The sequence below is a fragment of the Coturnix japonica genome, chromosome 22 (assembly GCF_001577835.2).
Source record: "Coturnix japonica isolate 7356 chromosome 22, Coturnix japonica 2.1, whole genome shotgun sequence".
In the NCBI taxonomy this organism is placed as follows: Eukaryota; Metazoa; Chordata; class Aves; order Galliformes; family Phasianidae; genus Coturnix; species Coturnix japonica.
Genome location: NC_029537.1, coordinates 2,006,576 through 2,031,516, shown reverse-complemented (window position 1 = coordinate 2,031,516; position 24,941 = coordinate 2,006,576). Strand labels below are relative to the sequence as shown.

General features: G+C 41.7%; 1 protein-coding gene across 3 annotated transcripts in view; it reads left to right on the top strand.

Annotated features, from left to right (window-relative positions):
* DOCK5 (dedicator of cytokinesis 5) overlaps nt 1–24,602 on the top strand; it is a 62,002-nt gene extending 37,400 nt beyond the window's left edge. Inside the window, exons 29-52 of one of the 3 annotated variants that reach the window (XM_015882882.2) lie at nt 2,001–2,095; nt 2,598–2,676; nt 3,219–3,319; nt 3,433–3,491; nt 3,704–3,858; nt 4,892–4,977; nt 5,266–5,422; nt 6,067–6,107; nt 6,220–6,310; nt 6,608–6,727; nt 7,215–7,304; nt 8,084–8,188; nt 9,600–9,741; nt 11,574–11,655; nt 11,841–11,925; nt 12,647–12,733; nt 12,859–13,035; nt 14,728–14,811; nt 15,173–15,310; nt 15,405–15,571; nt 15,758–15,935; nt 18,049–18,190; nt 18,964–19,079; nt 20,800–24,602. In XM_015882882.2, the coding sequence (XP_015738368.1) occupies nt 2,001–2,095; nt 2,598–2,676; nt 3,219–3,319; nt 3,433–3,491; nt 3,704–3,858; nt 4,892–4,977; nt 5,266–5,422; nt 6,067–6,107; nt 6,220–6,310; nt 6,608–6,727; nt 7,215–7,304; nt 8,084–8,188; nt 9,600–9,741; nt 11,574–11,655; nt 11,841–11,925; nt 12,647–12,733; nt 12,859–13,035; nt 14,728–14,811; nt 15,173–15,310; nt 15,405–15,571; nt 15,758–15,935; nt 18,049–18,190; nt 18,964–19,079; nt 20,800–20,901 (2,679 nt within the window). In that variant the 3' untranslated portion in view covers nt 20,902–24,602. Of the gene's footprint in view, nt 1–2,000; nt 2,096–2,597; nt 2,677–3,218; nt 3,320–3,432; nt 3,492–3,703; nt 3,859–4,891; nt 4,978–5,265; nt 5,423–6,066; nt 6,108–6,219; nt 6,311–6,607; nt 6,728–7,214; nt 7,305–8,083; nt 8,189–8,576; nt 8,716–9,599; nt 9,742–11,573; nt 11,656–11,840; nt 11,926–12,646; nt 12,734–12,858; nt 13,036–14,727; nt 14,812–15,172; nt 15,311–15,404; nt 15,572–15,757; nt 15,936–18,048; nt 18,191–18,963; nt 19,080–20,799 lie in introns of those variants that run through there. The other 2 variants (XM_015882883.1, XM_032448842.1) reach the window with 2 other exon arrangements.
* The last annotated feature ends 339 nt before the right edge of the window (nt 24,603–24,941 follow it).

Here is a 24,941-nt window from a genome sequence, read left to right as displayed (position 1 = left end):
TGTCTTGCTTTAGTGGGTGGCGGTGGAAATAGTTCTTTCCCTGTTAAAAGCTGTGTACAATTCATCTTCTCAGAGACTTTAGGTATAAAACCAGGGGACACATCAGGCTTTGATTTTGGTGGTGGTGGGGGGGGGGGGGTTTCCTTGGTGGGTCCCGTTGTGGGGGTCGGGGGGGGTCGCTGTGCCCTCAATACGCCGGGACCTGGGGGGGGGGGGGGGGTTGAGCACTTTAGAACCAACTATTCTGACTAAACTGCTCTAGGAAAAGTCAGAACCAAAAGCAGGATTTATTCAATTCTCCATAGCATAACACAGCAGTTGTTCTGAGGTTTTGCCTTCGTGCTCCTAATTTTGCAACTTAAAGTGCTTGCTTATTGAAATACTGCCTGGGGAAGAGCCAGGAGTTGTGTTCTTCCTGTAAAAGATACATCAAAAACCCCCTCAAAAAGGTCTGTAATTCATTTTGGATGAGGAAGGTGATCCTTTGGTTCCCTGAGCAGTTGGAATAGCTTGCAATCTATTGAGCAACATAGCCACCTACAGGACACACACATTTCTGTCACTTCTGCACCCACAGGGCTGATAGTCAAAAGGGAGCATTCAGCATATAGGTTTAGAGCTGCTTTTAATATATTATGTAAATGTATTTTATGAAGGGTTCGTTAGAAATCAGAAATCAAGGTGCATCTTGTTTCACCCTTCTCTCTGCATCTTCTGCCTCAAACGGGATGTTTCTTGTCTGTTTCTGTATACAGAAATGTATCAGGAGGGTGAATATGGGTAATAAGTAAAGCTGCATGAACATCATTTAAAGAGATATCAATCCAAAATACCAGTTTATAATTCCTGTAAATCTCAATCTACAGAAGCAAGCCTGCATTTGTGGTAACGTGTGATAATGCCAACACAAAGTTGCATTATTTTTGCTATTGCAATAATTGTTTTTCTTTCTTTTTGTTGCTCGTTGTTGGCTTTTATGCTTTGGTTCTTCTCAGCCCTGGTGTAGCATCATGACTTGATTGGTTTAATACTGCTATGAGTTAATTCATGTCTTCAAGGTGCCCCTGGACAAATCCAGACCTTTCAGTCAAGCTTTGATTTAACGATGCCTGGAGGGTTTTCAGCGAGGCAGCACCAAATGCCCATTTCTCTCATCATATTCAACTTGCTTGCCGTAGAGCAAGCTGTTCAACTTCACAGAACTATTATTATCTTTTTGGGGTGGTTTTCTTTGCAAGGTGGTGATTTCTCGTGTGACCTTTGTGTCCCTCTATTTTTGAATGCTGACCTGCTGTCTTTGCAGAGACTGGAATCTATTTAAATTCCCACAGTTAGCATTTTTTGTCTGCAGAGACCACGATACAGAGAGATCGATATTATTGATATATATATCTCCTTTCACCCATCTTGTCTTTCTCCTTTATTCTTATCCTTGCATTGCCAAAGACTTCAGGTGTGCAGGCTTTGTTGGGGGCAGAATGTGCAAAATGCATCTTTTCTATGATAATATTCTAAACCATCTGTTTGAAGCTCTTGTTTATTACCTTTTCTTAACAGTACTTCTGAAATTAGGCTTAAATAATTGGAGAAATGAGTTTCCATTCTGGGTTTCCATCTTGATAGAAGGTACTGCATAGGGCTGCTATGCTGTTGTTGGATACAAGTACTCCAATGTCGGTTTTGCTGTTCAATCCATCTTGTGCACCAGAACTCATTACAGCATGGCTTAATTTGGAACAGTAAAGGTAGATTTAATTAAACAGGAATAATTCCATAGAACCTGATCTCCTTCTGCAATTGAATGGATGTGATGTCAGAAATAATTTAGTTATTGGAATAATATTCCTGCTGTAAGGGATCCTTCTTAGGAGGTAAAATATACTGATAGGTTATCAATGGAGTAGTTAATCACTGCAGTTGCAAATACTTACATTTCCCTATATGTTCATGCAAATAAAAAGGCTACTCATTTCAACCTGTGCTTTTTATTTTTCCAACAGGACTTCCTGATGGAAACATTCATCATGTTCAAGGATCTCATTGGAAAGAATGTCTACCCTTCTGACTGGATGGTCATGAATATGATGCAGAGCAGGTACGTAGTTGCTGCTGTTTTAAGTCACGTTACTGATTTGGAGTCTTGTTGCTTCTGAAAGGAGGGTGGTTCCCATGGTCACAGGTTCATCGTGTTGGTCTGTAAACCCAGATTCATTTCTGTCCTGTGATATGGAGTTTGTCATAAGGGTGCAGTGTGGAGGAGGACATGGAGGTGACAAGTTATTTGAATGCATCAGTGGTGAGGATAGGCTGAGCTCTGGAGGAGCTGTTGTCCAGAACAACACTGCATGCTCATACACACTGAGCCAAAACACGTTCTGTTTTTTCATCTGCCTCCATTCGAGGCTGGAAACAGAGGAACAGCTTCTCCTTGACATCTCTATACTGCAAAAGAAGTATAATAGTACTTCCCAAATCTCATTTAGGGACATGTGCTCTTTTCTACTGAGCTTACCTTTAGGAGATGTGTAAACCCAGAATACAACATTATTATTTTCTTTCAAAAGCCACCTTTTCTTTGATATTTTTACCTCTTTCAGGGTTTTCCTCCGGGCAGTGAATCAATTTACCTCCGTGCTCAACCGCTTCTTCCTGGATCAAACAAGTTTTGAACTCCAGGTAATAGTCCCGTTATTTCTCGGTTTTCTTTTGGACATCAGTGTTTCCTAAAGGGCATGAGGAGCAAGCAAATCCCACTGCTGCCATTGGAAAACGTCTGTAGAGTCAACTGAGTGCATTGCATTCTGAATTACAGAACAGTGGTTAGCAGTGAGCATAAAACAGTGCAACTGCTGTAGGTAACTGACCTTCTGAGGTCAAGCTGAGTGGTCTGCTGGCTAAAGCTGAACTGTACTTGACTAGTTAAAATCCTATGGGATGTTACTTATTAAGTTGGAAAGTCCAAGGTAAAAGTAGTGGTAGATTTTGAGTTGCTGTAGGGGGTCGCTGGGGGTCTTCCAACCCAGGCCATTCTGTGATTCTGTGCTATGTTCTTGGCTTGCCTGCTTTGGCCAAGACAGTCTCATCTGCGCTATTTGTTGGTAACCTTCCTCGTTAACTGAACTGTGAGACCCACAGCATTTGGACCTGTGTATCTCCATTGTTTTGTTTGGTGCTTTTCCTTTGCCTTCTCCTATTTTGGACTTGTTTCTCTTCCACAGCTCTGGAATAACTATTTCCATTTGGCAGTGGCCTTTCTCACTCACGAATCCCTCCAGCTGGAGACCTTCTCACAAGCCAAGCGCAGCAAAATTATCAAGAAGTGAGTTTACACTTCAAAAGTTGCCAGACCTTTTTATTTTTAAGAAGCATCAGCTTTGCAGAGGTAACTTCAATAAATAGCCCTTCGTATTTTTTTCTTCTGCTTCTTTCTAGGTATGGGGACATGAGGAAGGAAATTGGCTTCAAAATAAGGGATATGTGGTATAATCTGGGTGAGTTCCATCTAAGGAATTATCTTCATTCAAGCCGTTAAGCTGGATTTCTAATAGTTTATTTCTTTATGTAAGCTATTTGTGTTTAATGTGGGGAAATACATGTAGATCCAGCTGTTCAAGAGGACAAAGTTTCTTTGAATATCAATATATCACATGACTTCAAGCAACCACGTTCCATTAGGATGTATCTGACATCGACTTTCTTGCAGGTCCCCACAAAATAAAGTTTATTCCAGCAATGGTAGGGCCAATCCTGGAGGTAACTTTGGTCCCAGAGCCTGAGCTACGGAAAGCTACTATTCCCATCTTCTTTGATATGATGCAGTGCGAGTACAACTTCAGTGGGAACAGAAACTTTCATATGGTAAGGGAGCCCCATACGTTAAGGGCAAATGTTCTAAGTGTGCATTAGGCAAGAATATTTGAGCAAAACCAAATAGTTTTCTTATGGTTTAAACTAGGCCACCACCAAACACATAGTGCTGAATGTTTTTGGAAGTAATTATTAAGTAATTTGACAGAGCAGGGAATGGGACCCAAATCCAACCCCGTGCTAATTCCTAGTTCCCTTTTATTTCTATTGAGAAAACACCAGACAGGAAGGAAGAAAAAGAGGGTCTTCTCTTCAGTCCTAAAGTTAACTTTTCTCTGCAGTTTCAAAGGTCGTTTTCTTCCATTTTTCCTCTGGGAATATCAGACCTTTAACATCTCAACTAGCAGACAGGGGACCCTCTAGTTATGCTGTACACAGACTTGTCCCTGGAGATGGGTAGGAGACATCCATCCAAGAGGCAGCCACCTTGGCATTTCAGGTCATTGTCAGATGTGATGTGCATTTCCCTAAGCACCAAACTCTGTCCAGTTCAGACCCCAGCTTCACTGTGTGTATTGGGATCTTTCTTCCCTTGAGATCTTCAGTGTTTGGCATGGTTGGCCCCAGGGTCTCAAGGGTTTTTGGAATCAGTAGAAGGAAACTGCTTATGTGGCATGGATTTTCTGTTCCAGCAGTATATATAATATTTATGATATCCTTCATGTTCTGGAACAGGAATGTTTTATACCTCAGTAATCAAGTTATAGCTAAAACTAAGTACTTGACTTACTGGTATGTAACAGAGTGTATCTTCATGGCTGAACAAGGGCTTAGTTTCATGAGAAGTTGATTTAATTAGCAATCACAGCTTTTACGATGATCAGAGAGTGGTGACTGGCCCTTAACTGGTGGTAGTAGAGCAGTTTCTTTAGGGTGAGTGAATCATCATTATCTTCTGTAGCTGGTCACTAAAGTTACTTTTCCTTCCTAACAAAACTGAACTGCTGATCAATGGGGGAGAAGCATTACTGATCATGCCTTATGGAACTGCTGTCTACTTAATAGGTTTTTTTTGCCTTTTCAGTTTGAAAACGAGTTAATAACCAGACTGGACCAGGAAGTTGAGGGCGGCCGAGGGGATGAACAGTACAAGATTTTGCTGGAGAAACTGTGAGTTTTATAGGGAAGATGGAGGCTCTTTGTTTACAGTGTAGCCAGCTATTTTTCTAAAGCAAAGAAACCCTAATGTAATCAGTGGCTCAGAGTCCAGTTGGAAGCTTGTAACTAGTGGTGTCCCCCAGGGGTTGGTGTTGGGCTGGGTCTTGTTCAACATCCTCATCAATAACCTGAATGAAGGGATGAGGGTTGATTTTGATTGACAAGAAAAGCTTTGACCTGTCTGATTTGAGTATCTGACTTGGGTGTATTGCCTTTAATCTCATTGGATTTTGTCTACAGCCTGTTGGAGCACTGTCGGAAGCATAAATATCTGTCTGCTTCTGGGGAGAAGTTTGCTTGGCTGGTTAGCAGCTTGCTGGAGAACCTGCTGGACTACAGAACAATCATGCACGATGAAAGCAAGGAGAACCGCATGAGCTGCACTGTCAATGTGCTGGTATGGTAGAGGCTGCTGGGTTTGGATGTGGGTGCTGCTTTAGTAACCTGGCTTTTATGTTGTCCTGGGGTGGGTTGGGTGCCATGGTATGAATTTGGTGACCTCAATTTGCCATGCAAAATAATTCACTGGAAAAGTAATTTCTTTGTTGATCTCCAGGAAGAAAGACATCATAAGAGGCCGTGAAATGATTTTTTTTAGGATTTTAAATAATATTCTCTGTTCATTTTGGGTAGTGATGGGCTCACATCAGGCTACTGTTTATTGGCAGCTATAAAACATAGGTATATAATCCAAAAGCAAATCATGTGTCTGAGCCTTGCTTATGTGGTAACCCAAGGCCCTGATATATGGGCAAGAAAGATGGCTAGCTGGTAGTTTGGCAGATGTGGACTTAATTCCCTGCTCCACTGTGAAGATTAGTTGTGTACCTTTGGGCAAGTTAGCCTTTTACTAGAGGTAATTGTAGCCCCCATCTTATGATGGGATGATTTGAGGCATAATACACCTCTTAGCGGGCAAAGTGATAGCAAACATCTTTGTAATATCTGAGATTGATCCTTAAGTTACTTGTCCAGCAATGATTATGCAAATCCATGGTGTTTTACATTAGTTGGACTGTTTCTTTTTCTACCTTTTGGCAGAATTTTTACAAAGAGAAGAAACGAGAGGACATTTATATCAGGTAGGATGATTCCTTCCATAGACCTGAACAGAAGCCTTTGCTTCCCTTGTTTTTCATCACACTGATACAGCAGCCCATTGCATAAGGTAACAATTGCTTTTCATTTATATAGATACCTGTATAAACTCCGGGACCTGCACACAGACTGTGAGAACTTCACCGAGGCTGCATATACTCTCCTTCTCCATGCAGAGCTGCTCCAGGTAATGCACTATAGACAGCTTTAGTTCCCTCTGCAAGAGGATGGGTTTTAAAGGAATAATAAAGAATCCTCTCTTTTTTTCCTTCTTCTATTTGTTTTTAAAGTAGTTTTGCATAAGCTGGTTTCCACTGGTCGTGGATACTACGTGGATACTACATACTTTCTTGTCCTCTCTTAGCATTGATGCCTGATTTGTCTTGAGTGCATCCATGCAGTAGATTAGTGTGTCCAATGTAAGGATTTATTCATCTACACATATTCCAGTTCTCTCAGCTTTGCCTGTTTTCCTCTATTCTAGTGGTCTGAGAAGCCATGCGTCCCTCATCTGCTGCAGAGGGACAGCTACTATGTCTACTCACAACAGGAGCTCAAGGAGAAGCTCTACCAAGAAATTATCTCCTTCTTCGACAGGGGCAAAGTAGGTTTCTTTGGTGTTCTTAGGGGTTCACTGGTACTTAGACTGATGAAAATAGCTGCCAGAAGTTGTTCCTAAGGGGAATAAATAGCCTTGATTATTAAGGCCTGGCTATTAAACATACCAAGCATTAGCATGAGCAGGGCACCTGTTTGACGTGTTTCAGTCCCACTCCCTTTTTAGTTGAAGATCTGTAAAATTAGCCCTATTCTCAATACTGTCTAGATAAGAAAAATACCAGTGGTTTTCTTTCTTTTCCTGGCTAGTGGCTTTTGGTTTGGTGGTAGGAGGGGCTGTGTGACTTATGACAATCATTGCAAAAGATGTACAACATGGAATCTAAGAGAACAATGGTTGTGCATTAAGCTGCTGCATGAAATAAAATCAGCTGAATTTTTTGTGTGACCTGTCTGTGGTGATGAATGCTTTTAACTGTATCTTTTCTTTGTGCTCTTCTTCCCTAACTTCCCTCCCTTCATCTTACTTGGAGATGTGGGAAAAAGCCATTCAGCTAAGCAAAGAGTTGGCTGACATGTATGAAAACAAGGTTTTCGATTACGAGGGACTCAGTAACGTCTTGGTAAGGATTTTTCTCTACATGTTTTGCAGGCTGCTAACTGCTTAAAATAATATCATTGAGCAGGATAAGCCCCAGATAGAATTATGTTGAAAACAAACCAACATATTGACCTCTACAAAACCATAGGGGCTATTAGAAGAATATTTTCCTAACTTTTTTTTGTCTTTAAGTGTGTGTGCTTTTGACCTTGCAATTAGCATGACAGTATTGTGTGAAGGTGTTTAGCATCCTTAATGTTAATCAAATAAGCTAACATTTGCATAGCGTGTTATCAGGCTCCATAAATTCATCACCTTGTCATTCCTGCTGTAAAATTGCTGTGCATCAACGCAGACCTATAGAATGGCCTTGGTTCTAAATGACTTTTTTTTTTAATCACTAAGAATGTAACCAGATGGTCTTTATGTCCTTTCATATGAGAATCATCTGCCCAGTATAATTTGTGCCAGTTCTCTGACATTTGTCACCATTTGTGTCTGCTCAGCTTTGGGATGTGTTTACTTTTAATTTGTAGTGAAAGATTTCAAGTATTCTTCTGGAATCCCAAAAAAACACGGCACTGTTCTGCAGACCAGGAGATGGAGTTGATTCTGGCTCAGGCAGACCAAATATTTAACCAAGTAAACGGATAAATATCGTCTATAAAGCGAAAAAGAAATGGTCGAAAATATTCTGTAGGGGAGAGCTGATAGATCAGCACTTGTCACTGGGAATGTGAGCTGCAGTCTGGTAACATCATTGAGCGCTCTGAAGTGAAAATGCTGACTTTTGTTTTTCAGAAAAAACGAGCGACTTTTTATGAAAACATTATGAAAGCAATGAGACCTCAACCAGAGTACTTTGCAGTTGGATACTACGGTCAGGGTTTCCCTTCTTTCCTCCGGGTAAGAGTTGTTTGGAACCCAACATCTGCAGTAGTAGGTACCCTAAAATCCAGAACTTCTAGAGCCCTCAGGAAGATTCAGTTGCCAAACTCTTTTTGTCCTTTGAATGCTACTGAGAGATAGGAATCCCTGCAGTACATCAAAACTCTTCAGCATAGAAAAAAAGACAAGTTAGAGTCTGATTATTTTTTGTATTAACAGTTATTAAAGTTTTGTATTAGCTGTTATTTAAGTTACTGTAGTGCAGTTGGGTTTGTTAGGTTGTTGTGTTTTCATATGAACTTAAACAGAATCTACCTTTGGTATTAGTACCCTATAAACTACTGCAGAATTATTGTTGTTGTTAGAAAATGTGCAGCTTGTAAAGAGCTTACCCATCTCTTTTTAGTCTGAACTTCATTTTAAGGGCAGGGCTCATTGCATTGCTCAAGCTCATTAGTGAGAGTGTGGACCCACGCAGAAGAATTAGAATGCAGAGATGCTTCCTGTTTGAGGTTCCTGCTGAGCACTGTTGGATGTGTGCTAACCGTAACAGGAGAACCCAGCCAAGTGAGTCAGATGGGCAGGGTGCAGCGTACTAGAACTTTTTCCTAACTATTATTTAAAATCAGGGAACGTTTACTTTTCCAGCTTGGAAACGGCTGGTCGTTTCATTTGGGGTAGCTGGAGAGAACCAGGTGTAGAACTCACAGACAGGTCCTTCAGTTGTCTTGTACCAGAAGATGGCAATCACACAATGGCTTTTGCTAAGGATGGATAGATCCCACTGCTGAATCCTACCCTTTGAAATCAGTTCCTGTGTCTTTGCTGTCTGTGTAGGGCACCCCAAAGATGTTTTGCTATCCGATAACAAGCCTGCAAGTGTAACTTAAGGCATGGGGGTAAATGAGCACTCCATAAAACACATTATGTTGTGTGCCCAAGCATGCCTGAATGAATGAACACCCAATGGCTGTCAGTAAGGCAGTTTGTCCATCAGTCAGGCATACTGTTGAAACCTCCTGATGGGTAAATGGAATAAGCCCGGAACAATAGCACTGTTTATTGTGATCTATGAGTGTTGTGGGTTACCAATGGCAACTGTGCCCAGTATACATTCTGGAAAAGTATGCAACAGTTCAAAGCAAATGGGATAAAGCAGAATTGCTAGAAAGCATGAGTATATTCCATAACACTGGTTTGTGGAATATTGACTTTCTAGGCAAATATGAGGATGCCATGGCAGTGCTTTGCTCATGTGAGCTGCTGTGTTTCCAGTCTAACCTGTGTTTATTCTCTCACGTGTCCTGACTGTTAAACTAGGAGGAAATCTTTCATGTAAACCTGTGGCACTACTCAGTATGTGTTTGGAAAGCTCCTTCTCAGTGCTTTTGATATTAATTCTTTGGTGTTTTTTTCCTGCTGCCTACAGAACAAGATTTTTATCTACCGTGGCAAGGAGTATGAACGAAGGGAAGACTTCAACCTGAAGCTCCTCACCCAGTTTCCTAGTGCTGAGAAGATGACCAGCACTGCCCCTCCAGGAGAGGAGATCAAATCTTCTCCTAAACAGTGTATCTTTTGGTTCTAAAATGCTTTGACGCACTCAAGATCTGTCTCCTTCCAGGGGTTGTAGGATTAGTAAGGAGCAGATCAATGCCCAAGTGCAATTGAGTGAAGGTGCTTCAAACTCTTCTGTTTATAACTTCTGCTCTATGCCAGATATGCTCCTGGAAGACACATGTTAGTGAACACCAAGCTCTGCTGGGCTTCTGGCCTGTGTTGTACAGGCCAGAGAAGAGAATCTGATGGTCTTCTTTGGCCTTAAAAGTCTGTGTACAAAGGCACAGCTCAAGCAGTGATACCAGATGCTTCCCTCGCACTAAGCCTGCCAAGCACACAATCCACATAGGAAATTAAAATTCATTCAAGACCAAACTTGGTATCAAAAAATGCCTTCTCTGTTGCTGCTTTGTTTCAGCTACTTCCTTTGCATCTGTTTGTGTTTGTTTCTAATGGTTTTGGCTCGAGATGAACCTGAACTGCAAAATTTGGATCCAGATCTGAACTCTTCCAAAAGTTGGGGGTGTTTGGTTCCGGGTCTTTGGCATAGCCCTGTTATAAAGGGGAGCAGCTGCATAGCTTGGATGTGGTACAGTTTCTTCTCGGACTCTTACAAACACCATCTGAAAAGATGAGAGGTTTAAGTGCCCAAATTGCTGTTCTATTAGGCAGAGCTTGACTGTTCTGTAGTTTGTTTTAATTTCATGTTTGTTTGCTTTTATACTGGAAGGCTTCTTGGTCTTGGGCTCTTTTTCACTTTTTCTTGTAATCTGTTGCCCTGCTCTTGTATGATATAATGCCCTGTGCTTCCTTTGGTTGTTTCATAACAGTGTACTGGAGCTAATTAAACTGTACACCATCTCAGGGAGTGCCTACACACACAAACTGGCTGCTCTTCCACTAGTTTGGAGATAGAAGCTGTATAGAATGCTGAGCAATGGCACAAAGCCCAAGCTAATAAGCTCTCCTGAGAGAAGGAGTATATTAGCTTGGGCTCAGTACTTGATCAACTGTAGCTGTGTGGTTTTGGGTCAGGCTTGGCAGGTATCCATCTGGCTCTTCAAAGTGGGCAGAATGACCTTGTCTTTGCTTTCAGTATATTCCACCATGGATGTTTCTATATGGTAAAGGATGTGAGGGGCTGCCCTACCCACCAGTAAAACATTGCCACTTCAGAGTAGGATTGGCAGGTGACTCACAGAAATGGTCTATTAATGTGAGCCAACCTGTCTGTATTTCACTTTTCCATACAGGTTTTTGCTTACATAAAGCCTTCAGTGCAGTCCTTAAAACAGAATATTGCAGCAATAACATTGTGCTTGGGGATCCTGTTACTAATTTGTCTTGAATCTCTGTTGAGGTTCACAGATGTAAAAGGTGAAGATGGTATAAGTGTTAAAAACAACTAGCTTTATTGATCTAGGAATTGCATGGGCAGCATTTTCATTGTCCTGGAAGAATATGACAAATAATTGGGCAGGTAGAGAGAATAGATGGATGCGTTCATTACAGAACCTCATACATAATCCTGTTTTCCTGTCCCTGAGGTTGAAATCTTTAGCATCCTGGGGATGTATTTCACCAGGGGAATGTAAGTAGTTGGAAGCATTCATTTAGCCCTTATCTTTCAGGGCTTTTTAGTTCATGGGTAGCATACAGACCACAACAAGCAATATAATTTCTGTTGTTGATCAGCACTAAGTATTTCTCTTCAGACATGACATGAGCATAGGGAATGGTTGAGAAATCTGATGTTTGATAAAAACAGGGCACTTTTTTTCCCCCCTTCTTCTCTTTTCCCAAAAGAATTCCTAGTTTTTCATCCTTAACTGTAGCATCTCAGATGTTCAGTGCTTTATAGTGAAGCCTGTGATGAACCTGCCACCTAATTACAAAGACAAACCTGTTCCTGAGCAGATCTTAAAGTAATTTGTTTTCCTTTTTCTCTCAACATTTCCTCTGTGTTTTTCTCAGTGTAGTCAGAGTGTCTTTTTTGTCTCATGTATTTGTATACTGGTCCACTAAATTATTTCTGGGGGGCAACAGAAAAACAGGGACGTAAGGAAGATGGATGGTGAGAAAACTCACTCTTGTCTCTGCTTCTTTGTAGCTACTACAGAGCAAATGAGGTACAACAGTTCACACACTCACGACCATTCAGAAAAGGGGAAAAGGATCCAGAAAATGAATTTGCTGTGAGTCTTTCAGTTTTAGTGCCAGCTGCCCCCAGTTGCCTGTGCTATATGTGAACTGTTTTGTGCCTTTGCTTATTCTGCCAGTGGTGTTTTGAACAGCACTCTAACCATTTTTCTTTCACCTGTAGCAATGGGGGTTGGATATTAAGATGTTGGAGGGACAAAGGGCTACACTTCACATTGGTTGCAGTTTTAATGCAGAGATAATGTGATATACTGAGGTATTCTGTGCCTGTGCTCAAAATCTTGATGTAGGATCCAGTTCTACAGTGTGGTCTGGTGCCTGCTATTGCCTGCAGGTGATGTAGCTGTCCTTAAGGAGGCCAGCATTTGACTATGAATGATCAGCTCAACTTTAGTCCAGCTTTTAAGATGTGCAGTGGAGACTGAGCTTTGGGTGCTGTTTAATACCATGTTTCCTCACTGAGGCATTCTCTGGCTCACATGTAGTGGTTGGGCATATTGCATGCAACTCTGGCTAAATGTACCATAATTGTACCCCTAGTAGAGGTTTATGTGGAAGGCAACTGCATTCTGCTGCCTATGCTGATACTGTTTGTTAGTAAAACCACCAGGTTCCATCCCAGTCAATGAAAATGAACCTCATGGTGTAAATCCTGCCAGCTGAGTGCTGAAAGCCCATGTTCTATGCTCTAGTGCATAAGAGGATTGAATTGCAAGACCAATGTTTTCTTTACATCTTGTAATTTTTTCCTTCTAGACTATGTGGATAGAAAGGACAACCTACACGACAGCGTATTCATTTCCAGGCATCCTCAAGTGGTTTGAAGTCAGACAGATTTCAACGGTGAGTTCTGCTTATAGGTTGTTTTTAACCCACTGTAATCTTTCATAGAATGAAGTCTTGCAACACATAGGACTCCACCGATGGTAGGGCACACCATTAATTTGTCTTCTCCTGCTTTCTCCCAGGAAGAGATCAGCCCATTGGAGAACGCCATAGAAACGATGGAGCTCACCAATGAGAAAATAAGCAACATTGTCCAACAGCATGTCTGGGACCGGAGCCTTCCTGTGCATCCCCTCTCCATGCTCCTCAATGGGATTGTGGACCCGGCGGTCATGGGGGGATACACCAACTATGAAAAGGTGTTTCTCACATTTATCTGTAGCTCAGTTTGACTTCCTCAGTGATGGATGCCTGGATTGTGAAGCGTGGTGTGTTGTAGTGGTGTGTAATGCCACAGAGTTAAGGAGTAGCCCTCCACTTTGGGGCCATATTTACATTGGTGGTAATAATGTGGGATCGTGGTGAGGTGCTTTACCCAACAAGCAGTGCAAGACCCAGGAACAGAAGCCAAATAGCTAAAATTTCTCCATTAATGCAGAGTGGAAAGGCAGCAGATAATATCTCATTGCAGTGTTGCAGAAAAGAGCATTTATTTCAGGGCAAAAAAGAAAAGAAAGGAAAGTAATGTTTCTTATCCATGTTTATTCAGTTATTGGGTTGACATGGTGTGTGCTCCTTCCTTCTGTGATGTTAACTTTAGCTGTTTATTCCCAATATTTAGCTATGGTCTCCCAAGCACGAAATGCATTGCTTATTTCACTAAACTGAATGGGTGGCGTTAAAAGATGTTTAATTCTTCTCAAACGTGTTGCAGTCACACAAAATGAAGTGAAAAAGTTAAATAGGAGAAGGTCTGGAATATCTGGGGTATAACTAGAGCTGCATACTTCACCAGCAGTGAATTTGGCCCCGAATCCTCCCATTTCATGAATTAAGGTTGACATAAAGTTTAGAATTACGAAAGTGGGAAAGCAGTTAAAACTAGGAAACACAAAGTATCTGTAACCACATCTGGAAATACTCATTTCTGGTTCACATTTTCCTATTTCAACTGGAGACCACTGCAGAACATTTGGCTTTTGTGGGCGGCTAAAAAACTGAAGTTTTAATTGTTTTCATTGTAGCCAAAACCCAAAGTCTGCATTTTTAACATGTGCCTTCTTGCAATAATTGAACACTTTCAAGAAAAATCCATTGGGACCTACCCAGCACTCCTTCCATGGGCTCACCTCCTCTTGACATCAGCCCTTTGCTGAATCCTACCTCTTGGCCTATAAACACTTGTGCATGCAGTCCAGTTAATGGAGTGCAGAACTTAAACAGATGCAAAGGCTGAAATAGATGAGAGAAGGTGTTTTGAAACCAAGTGAAAGATGATTGGGGATTTTTTTCTAGGAAAAGAAAAATGAAATTCTTCTGACTGGGAATTGTGATACATTTCAATGCGATGCTCTGTGGCACATAGTGTGAATTGGCACAGTTGTGGGATTTCGGTCCAGGGAAGTCCATATGTGTTTGTTCAGCTTTTAAACCAATCCACAATCCATATTCTGTTGGTCTGAAAGTAAATACGTGGGAAGTGTGGACTGAGGGTCCTAAACTACAAGTTAGAATCTCAGCAGTCTTATTTCTGTTGACTCTTTGTAGCAAATCCCATGTAAAAGCATTGTACTTCAGGACTTAAATGCTGGAGGATTCTCAAGGAATCCATAGGGAACAGATGGTCTGTTCACCTTTCTGAGACTCCATTTATTTGCATATCTTTGTTTGCTGTAGGTCATTGAGTGCTAAAAACAAAGTGAGAACACTGAGACTGATTCTGCTGCTTGCATGTAGGTGACAAGTAATATAGCTTTGATTATTCAAGCCAATACCAGTAGAGGAGAGTTTTGTAACCTATCAATTTTCACTGACAGTATAATGAAATCTTCATTGAAGAGCATGCTCTGCAAACAGCATCGTGTCTAAATCATCTTCTCCCTTTGTTTCAGGCCTTTTTCACAGAGAAATATCTTCAAGAGCATCCTGAAGATCAAGATAAAATTGAACTGCTCAAGCAACTGATTGCTCTACAGGTATCACGTTGGCAAAGATAGAGATGCACTGTATTGATTGCAGGTGTTTTTCCAGCATCATTTTTTGGGAGAGAAAATACAACTAGATACTATGAGAGCAATCTCTATATTTATAGATAGGGTTCATATCTCTTGGTAACACACACACCCAACTCAAATAGGTGGTCATGTTATTGTAGTATCACAGTTATGAGTCAGTAACTGGATACTCTGATTGCTTTTTTTCCCCTCTGCAAACTTAAAACATACAGATTCATGTTCTTTGCTTGTATATGAGGTGTATGATATGCATAGAAGATTCCTTGCTGGAGCAGGAGATCAGATTTGCCTTTTCACATCTTTATGTTGTTCCTCCTCTCAGATGCCATTGTTAGCAGAGGGAATAAGAATCCATGGTGAGAAGCTGACGGAGCAGCTGAAGCCTCTGCATGACAGACTGACAGCCTGCTTCCGAGAGCTGAAGAAGAAGGTGGAGAAGCAATACGGTGTAATAACTTTGGTAAGCATAGTTTGATGCTTTGCCTCAAAGAAACACAACTCTGCCCATACAGCTTCTGGATTCACACTGTGTGATTTGTCATGTTTCTCTGCAGCCTCCCTCTCTGACTGAAAGGAAACCAAGCAGGTCAGGCTCTGTCGTGTTGCCCTACATCATGTCTTCCACGCTGAGACGGCTCTCAGTCACATCTGTGGCCTCTTCTGTGGTCTCTACGTCTTCCACATCATCTGATAGCACTTCCTCTAGGCCAGGTTCAGATGGGTGAGTAGTCAGCCTTTGCATGGGGATATGCCTTTGATAGAATGGGTTTGTTTCCATGGTCCTGGTTCAGTTTTTCGTGGTAACCTGTTCTGCAAAAGAAGAGATAATGGCTTTTTGGCAACACACAAAATATCTGATGATGGAGTAATATTTTGTGTTTTTTCACTCCTTTGGGGTGGGCTGAAGGTCTATTCTGGAGCCTCTCTTGGAGAGAAGAATATCAACAGCTTCCAGAGCTGAGGAATTGCCCATGAAAGAAGATGGTGATAACAGGATTTGCAAACTGAAGCGGAAGGAGTGGAGTATCAGCAAGTCTCAGGTTATTGTGGAGAAGGAGCCAGAAATGGAGCTGACTTCCAATATGGTAAGGCAACAACAAAAGAAGCATAGCAATAATAAAATCCCAGCAGGAGATTTGTGTTTCCATTCCTCTCAGCCATGATTGTCATTAAATAATGGGAGGGGTTCAAATACCAAAAGCCTTGGTCATCTGAGTAATTCCTGCTTTCTTATTTGGAATATTTGTGTCACCGACCAAACTGCAGTTTGACTTAAAGCACAAAAACTGGAGGTATGAAGCGCTGATGAGGACTCCAGTACACTAAGAGCTGTGTATAATTGTTCTGTTTGTATTGGAGCAAGCAGATATTGCTAGCCCACACAAAAATGCAGCTGGCAAAACAGATGTTCAGCTGCTGTCAGTCAGCATCACTGCACAAATCAAATGTACTGCATCAGTTTGGTAGTTTGGGGAGCTGAAAAAAGATGGTCTGGTAGTTAGGTCATGAGTTTGGCATGACCTATCTAAACAAAGCAGGTTTTCCAAGTGTGCACTGTGCTCCAGACCTCCTGTATGAGAGCAGGAGCATTTATTCCTTAAGAAAGGTTTTTGCTAAAGAGGAATAAAAGAGAATTAATACCCCTATAGCTAAGACAGTGTTGCACTGTCAGAGAGTATGCAATAATGAGGCATGTTAGTATTTAAGCTGGTAGCTCAGTGATAGGGATTTAATGTAACACAAGTTGTATAACTAATAATAACTCGTCAGCTCTTCTAATTCCCTTTCCTTGACCAGATCTCAGCTGGTTCCAGCAGGAATGGGTTATGCTGCTATAGACTGAGGAATTCTCATCAAGTCTGAGCAATGCTGCCAGCACTTGGGGTCTGCAGGATATTTCTGAAGAGGGGGAAATGTGGTTCTAGAATCTGCCATTTGGTGTTGATAGGAAAATCCGGGATTGTAAATATTAGTGATTCAGGAGGCCTGGCCCTTTCCCTTTGGAAATGGTGCTGTTGAATTAAATGGGTTTAACTCACAAATTGTGATGTCAGCTGCTGATCGCTTCATTAAGTAAAGCTAGATGGAAAGTTTCTGGCAGCAAGCCTGTTTTATTGACCGGTTCCCTGGGACAGTAAGGCATATGTGTGCAAGACTTGGCTTTGCAGAGAGATGAGAGATGCAAACCAGAACACCTACCTACCCTTCACACCATCCCTCTGAGGGCACGTTGCATGTGTGATCAGCTTACTGAAGTATACGAGCAGTTAAGGGTTATACTCATGCTGAAGAGCATTGCAAAGTGCACATAAAGCTTTTTTTAATAGCTGGTTTGTTCCATGTCTGTGTAGTGCAGCACAGGAATCAGGCAGAGTGATTTAATCAGCTCTTGAATAAGCTGTGTGGGAGCTAGAAAGCCAGAGGGAACCAAAGGCTTACTGTATGTCCAGCAGCTTTGGGTTATGTTTGTTTTATATTCACTGCACACCAGTGTGTGCTCCCTTCTGTGCAGTGAGAATTGATCTCCAAGAGTTCAGGGAGTTTAATTACGTATGTAAGCGTGACAGCTTTCTCTGTAAAGCAATGAATAATATTTAAAGGGACTTGGGTATGTTTAGGACTCTCCAGTCTATGATAAGAGGGAATGAATTTCACCTTTGTCTACTTGGCTGAGATGTCCTTTTGGCTGCCTCTATATTCAGGCACACAGTGCTATTAGGAAACCTGGACAACTGGGATTGAGGTGAGGCTGAATGAAGCTTTTGATGTCTCTTGTCTTACTGACACACTTAATTAATAGCACTGTGAACAGGTGGGTTTGCTAATTGGAGGCACTCTGAGTCAAGCTGGCCAAAGAACCACCTATCACTTCATTGCCACCAAGCTGAATGTGGTGTTTGGTTGTCCAACTAGGGACCTCTGCACAGCTTTTTACTGTATATATTGATGTCATTAAAAACAGTTTAATATTACTACCCGTTTCCTGATGTCCCAGAGAAGACTGAATGTGTCACAGGAGCACAGTGGATGCCTTTTGACATGGATTAGCCAGGGCTGTGGTTTCACCTGAATGCACCTTTCTCTCTTACACGCGGCTCTCCTGGAGCACGTTGGTGCCTTTGTGACAGGTCTGATGATCTGATACGTGTGCAGCAATTTTGCTGACTTCTAAAGGCTTTGTTTACTCTTTGTTTTAAGCAGAGCACGTCAGGAAAAGCTCAAAGGCCAAAGAGTCTTCAGTTAGGAGACAACAGGCTGACTTTGCTTCAGAGTTCTTCTCTCCAGCAGTCAACACCTCTGAGCCCACCACCCATAACTCCCAAAACACCAAGGACCCACAGTAAGTTCTGTAATACAGCAATTGAGTGGTATGGTTTAATTTGCTAAGGTCACCTCAATAGGGAAGGAGTAAAACACGTGGGTTGATAACAACATGTACTATTGGAATACCTGTAGTGAATCCACCAAAGGGAACTGCATTGATGCTGCCTGGTAGTTTTGTTTGGTTTCTGAGCAGGTCTCAGGCTGAATATCCTCTTACATGGGTATAAATTCAGAATCCAGAGTTTCTGAACAATGAAGTGAAGGAGCATAAAACTTGTATAGGAGGTTTAAAACAAAAAATACTTATTGGGGTAAGGGAGTAGGGAGGAGAGAACCGGGAATACAAACAAATGTGGGAATAATATGCAAAGAGAGATGTGTGAAAGGGATACAAAACCTCACAGCAAGCAGTTTTAGTTGCTGTTAGTACCAGCACAGCTTCCCAAAAATTCTTCTGAAGTTTGAGTACTTATCTATCCCATCAGCTGGAGTTAAAATCAAAGTGAATTCTCAGGTTGAGGCCCTGGCTGAAAGGAAACCCCAGTGAACATTGCAGATGTGATAATGGATTCAATTTTCTGTTCTCTCAGGCATGCATTTTTCACTTAAGCTTAGATTCATTTGATGGAGACAGAATTCTTTGGGGCATTTTGAACTTGAGGGAGATAAAACTTTGATTCTACTTTGACATCTCTTTTCAGATGTAGCTGCTAGAACAAATATATGGTCAATTCATTTTCCCACTCCTTTTCCTCCTACTTTTAATGGCTTGTCTTACTGTTCTTCTAGGTTTTCCCTCATTGCAGTCGGATGGATTGCCAGCTGCTAGCCTGCAGAGCACACCACCCCCACCTCCACCCAAGAGCAAACCCTATGAGAATAGCAACCCGAGGAACTCTGCGGAGGTAAGGAAATAAGAGCTGACGTTTCTCTGGAAGGCAGCATTTGAGAAAGACACCAGTGGAATTTTCCAAGCTGCTTCTGGGATGGTGCTGCCTGGAACCTGTCTAATCGTTTTACTGGTTCACCCCCCCAAAACTACAAAAGAAGTTTTGAGAGAGAGAGCTGTCAAATGCAGCCCCGTTTTCAAGTGGTGAATGTGCTGTCCTTGATTACACAAACTGTGTGGGGGTGAGGCAGGAAAGAGTTTCCAAAACATGATCAACATGTAAAATAGTACAGTAATCTGGTCCTGAAAAGGGATGTCTGTCCTTTTAGTTTCTTATTTATGGGTCTTTGAATTGAAACATCCCTTGTTGGGAAGGTTGTTCATCATAGAAAAGCAATGGATCTGGAACTCAAAGCAGAGCTTCAACCTTGAGTGAAGTGCCTCAGCCAGGCAAAAATGGCAGATAATCAGCTTTGGAGACATCAGTTGTGGCAAAATCACTTCACCAGCCCTGAAATGTTTCTTTCCCAGTGTTACTTACGAAGGAGATTTGTGCAGTACCTAAGTAACAAGATATGGATTTTCACCAAAAATAGCGAATTTGAAGAGCGGTGACACTTCCCAAGTATTTCACTTCCACATCACAGAAAGACAATGCAGCAGTTGGTCATTTATTTCTCAGTGACAATGGCATAAAGTCTTGAAAACGTAGGGTAAATGGGAGGTTTTATGCTCAGACCATTTGCAGATAGACTCTTTTTCTCAGGAGGAGCATTGTAACTGAGGTAGGTGGTGGTGGATGGCGGAAATGTGCCAGCCCTGGGGATGCTGTGGGAGTTGCTGGTTCAAGAGGATTAATGAAAGAGCCCCCTTCCCTTGAGTCTTGTAAGAAAACTAATTACTAACATGCTCTGGGCTCAAAACGTTGACCTTGGCTTATAGCCAGATGGGATGGATTTGAAGGCCTGTAAAGAGAGATTTGTAGAAGTGTTTTCTGAGGTGTTTTGCTCTTTTTGCAGTTGATGTAAAGTTGAGTGTGTCCTCATTTGGTTAAAATAATCGTGAAATCTTGGTGGTTTCAGCTAAACAAGGGGTGAACCACGCGAGTTTCTTCTTCACCTGGCCTTCACTTTTCATGTGTTTCCAGTATGTGCCTTGAAAGAAGCAAAGGGCCAACTTGAAAGGACCTATTTAGTGTGGTTTGGGGCAAGAACAACAAGCATTCCACAGTCCCAACTGTTGGGCGGGAAGGCTGTGGCTTGTTTTAGCAGAACTTTCTGTTAGCTGCCATTTTATGGAGTTAGTTGCACCATTCTGATTTGGAAGCATCTTACATCCCTTCGGTGTGTGGTGCAGTTCAAGCCAGCAAGATAAAAACAGTTGAATCTTGAAACCCTGAGAAGTGGATTTATTTCCATTTTACTGGTAAAACTTTGGGACTGGGCATATAACTGACTCAGGCTGTGGATCAGAAGCAAGTAAAGCATATTTATCACTAATGATTTCTCTGATAACTAAAACATATCTGTTCTATTACGTATGGGGGATGTGTCCTTCTTTGTCACTTTCATTGATCGCATGAAGCACTGAGAGGATGAATTCAGAGATATGATCCTGAAAGAACAAATAAGAAGCACAGGAATCTTTGCTTTGCTTCTGTTTGGTCGAGCAAAATGTCTTAACTTGCCTGGTAATGGTTTTATTTTTTCTTGTGTGTTTTCGTTTTATCTTCTCAGGTTGCTCCACCACTACCAAGCAGACGTGAATCCAAACCTCCCCCTCCACCACCAAAAACCAGAAAATCCAGTGTCCTCTCTTCAGAGCAAGGATTGCAGTGAGGATTATTACTTGCTTATCTAACAGCAAGTACCTAGAGAGAGATGGCTGCTTTCTCTTCACTGACTTGCTTGGGGTTTTCTACCCTAAAGACTATAGTGATCTCAGTTGCCATTCCATTCACTTCCATTGAAGTTGTCCCTGGGAAACAGCAAAAGGAACTCTTATGTAACTATATTCCCAACCTCTGGTTTATCTTTCCAATAATGAGACACTAATCACAGAAGGAAAGAAGTCAGCCTACTGGAATTCTTACCTTACTCTTATCTATCCTGAATTTTTTTCACTGATGCAATTTCAGCAGCTCGTTCCTAGTGTCAAACTATCACAGTAGTGATCTGAAACCACTGCTTAACCGAGGTATGAGATGGGTTCTGCAGTATTTTTCACATGGGTCCATTACAGCTTTATGCTAAAGCACAAATCCCTCCTTCTGTCACTGTAGTCAAGCCCTGATTTGCATGAAGTGAGACGGATCACAGCCATGCAATGTCAGGTGTCGGTGTGTGATGTTTGGTCTCCTAAGATTCGTGATTGCAGGCAGAGACCTGAGCATTGTTAGCAGGATAAGAGGCCTCTTTTCTGCTACTCATCATATATATTTAAGATGAAGCGCAGACATTCTGCCTTGCATCGTCTCTGCTCAAGTAGTGGCAGTTGCTCACTCCCAATGGAGAGTTTAGGTTTGCCAGTACTTAATCATAGTTTCACTGTTGATTCTGGTTTTAACACTACGGAGCAGTTGATATCCCTTCCTTTGTTGTGTTGCTACTTTGTGCTTTTCGAATAGGCTGTTAAAGTGACTTTTCTGCTGTGAATGTCTCAGAATGGCTAGAGGTTGTGTTGATACCAGCACTGTATTGATACCAGCAACTTGGGGAGGATGGATTGTGTACTGTAACACTTACATTGGCTGGCCAGATCATCACAAATAGAAATAAACATCATCCTCCTTCCCTCCCCTCCCCATTTAGGGCAGTACTTGCACTTTGTTTTGTAGCCTCCCTTGGTCTAAGTTGTTCACAGACTTTAAGGAACCACTTGGATCTGGGATGTGTGGAAGATGTGACAATCAACCACCACACTTCCTTTTGTTTGGATTATTCCAGCTCTGCAGCTTTTCTTCCCTTGGAGAATGAGATAATTATATTATTTATAAGTATGTTATTAATCTGCTTAATTATTCTCTTTTAGTTATTTATTTCCTGCTCTCTCAGGATGTTAACATCAGTCTTTTATTTATTCTGAAGAAGAAAAATGTCCTGATCTTGGGTTTTAACCTTATAAAATCCCTGCCTTTCCTCACAGCTCTCTAGCGACCAAAGATAGAGCACAAATATCATTACTCCATATGGACCAGATGGACCTTGTGCAGTGTTGAAGATAGAAGGAAATTCAATTGTAGTGTGTATTTCGGGTCTGTTCTACCACAGAATGATCTAGATCACTCCAGCAGTAGCTTCAGCAGCTCTTTCTTGCTGCTCAGAGCAGGACCTTCCTAAACTCCCTGTTTCAGAACTCATTCCTTGTTAGGAACTTTGCTGTTAGGTTTTCAAGCAGCATAATTACAACTTTCTTATATATCCCCCCAGAGCTGTCACTGCCTCCCAGTGCCACATTTATTTCTTCCAGCAAACAATATTGCTTGCTACCTGTCACTGTCATTAAGCTCCAGATTATTGGGTACGATATATGGAGATGCATTTAAAACCCTACTGGGAAAGTTGCTCTCAAGACAGACCACTGCTACAATCTTCTGCTCACCTGATTTAAATGTATTTCATTGCCTTACTGAAAAACTAAAGTTGTTTGAGATAGGCTTTAATGAGGTTTAAACTCTTTTTCACATAAAAAAGAAACCCTATTCTGGCTGCAAGGACCAAAGTTGCCCTTTCTCTTGTTCTTATGTGTTCCTTTGCCTTCTGTGTGACTCCAGTTAAGGAAACCTGCATTTATTTTGCTGTGTTAATGGCTCTGCAAGCAGATTGCACTCATTAAAGGGTCAGATCAGATTCCCATCACAGAGCAGGATGGAAGCACTGGGGAAGTTGCACTGCAGTCACAGTTGTGTTCACTATAGCTCACATGAAATTGTCTTCTGGGCTGTTTCTTTCTCAGGGGAAATCTTTGAAACCTTTCTGGACAACCTGAGCATGTTTCAATGCTCCTGCAGTGCATTGTAGTTCTTGTCAGCTCTGCATTACTTTCCTGACTACAGATGCTGCCCGACTGGAACACCACAGGCTTTTCTCATCCTTTATTTGTGTCCATTCTCCCTCACCTTATAAGCACCCTCTTCTTTCTGCTGCTGTTGCACACAAACTAAAGGATCCACTGAAACTCTTTGCTTGAACAAGAACTTTTTGTCTTCAGCCAGAGATTCGTTAAGGCAGAGCTGTAGGGTGAGATGTATAGAAACCTACACCTTAACACCACCTTTTGTAATTCAGTGCCTTGTCTTTGCATCTGCCTATTCCCTCATTCTGAGGTGCTTTTTTCTTTCCAGAGCATGTTTGCTTTTGATAAGGCAGCAGGAAGCTTCCTGCTTCTCATGGGTTGACAGCACTTCATTTTCAAGGTGAGAATCAGCTTTCCACATCATTCAGTGCCATTGGAAGCATAGGACTGGAAATGGGAGTCCCAGACTGCTCCATAATGGTGATCTCCACGTAGCAGAAGTGAAAGCAAACTGGCATTGATACAGATCTCAGTAGCTTTGAATAAAACAAAGTTTGATATGCAGTCTGCAGAGGAGACCAGATCTGGATCCCATCTCAAATCCATGCTGTTCACATCTAGTGGTAAGTTTCAAGTCATAAGAGAGGATCTCTTTTTTTCCCTTTGGAGAAATAAGCTCAACGTTTGTTTTCTGGAGCTTTTAATTAAAACTCATCACGCTGTGATGAATTCCTTGAAAAAAATGTTAACAGGCTCTTAATCCGCATCAGGGAAGAGAGAAACAGACAGCTTTCCATTTCAGTGGATTATTGGATTAGGAAAGGACACTGATTCCACTGAGAGCAGCTCTGTGATCCGCAGCAGCAGAAATGCCATCGTTTGCATGTAGCAGTTGTTGAGAACCTGTATCCAATCCCCACCACGCTGTGCAGCCCACGAGCAGCAGGTTGGACTTGTAGTGCTAATGGCTCTGGCATTGCAGAGTGTATTTAACTGGTTTTAACATGAAGATGGATATCCTAGTTGGAACAGAGCGAGGTTCCTGGCATGGTACGACCCCAGCATCCATGGTGTGAATGGATGTAGTTGTTCCCTGTTAGTGTTATAAAGCTTTAAATGGCGTGATGAACCACAGGACGTGCTTGTCTTGAGTTCAGAACATGGGTGTTGTGTAACACGTCCTTGTTAACATTTTGAGATCCTGGGTGTGATGGTTTAGTTAGGAAATAGCCACATCTACAGACTGCAAAACCTCTTTTCCTCTTTTCATCCCCTGCAGTTGAAGCAGCAGAAAAGACACCTTTTAAACTGGCTCTGAAGGAGGGGTAGGAGCTGGGCATGGGGGGAGGAGGCTGCATCTCTCTGGGTGAGTAGCATAGGATTCACTAAGTCTGTAAAGCAAGGTGTATACTTTTTTGGTTTTTTTAATGTATTAACTATTGTAAATTTGTAAATACCTTTTTTAATATAAATGTAGTTTTTATGCGTGAACCAGTAAAAAAAATAATGAAGCATATGGAAGATCTTTTGTGTGTGGTCTACTGATGTGTGAGCAGAATTCTATGCTAGCAGTAAAATAATTTGTAATTTGCAATAGAGTTGTATTACTGTCGTGATCAGATGATGCTCGTGCATTGTGCAAAGGTGTGAAACAAAAGCTGTCACTGCCAAGTTTTCATTATAGAACGCAAAGCCAACCCCATAGAGCTGATTCCCCACCATTGGACTAGAATGTGTTCTCTTATACCTACAATCAAGACATCTTGATGACATTATCTACTACTCCCAACTAATTTTACAGTATTTATTCACATATTGCAATCAAAGCAGAGGCAGGAGGAACTGTTTTCAACATTGCTTTGGA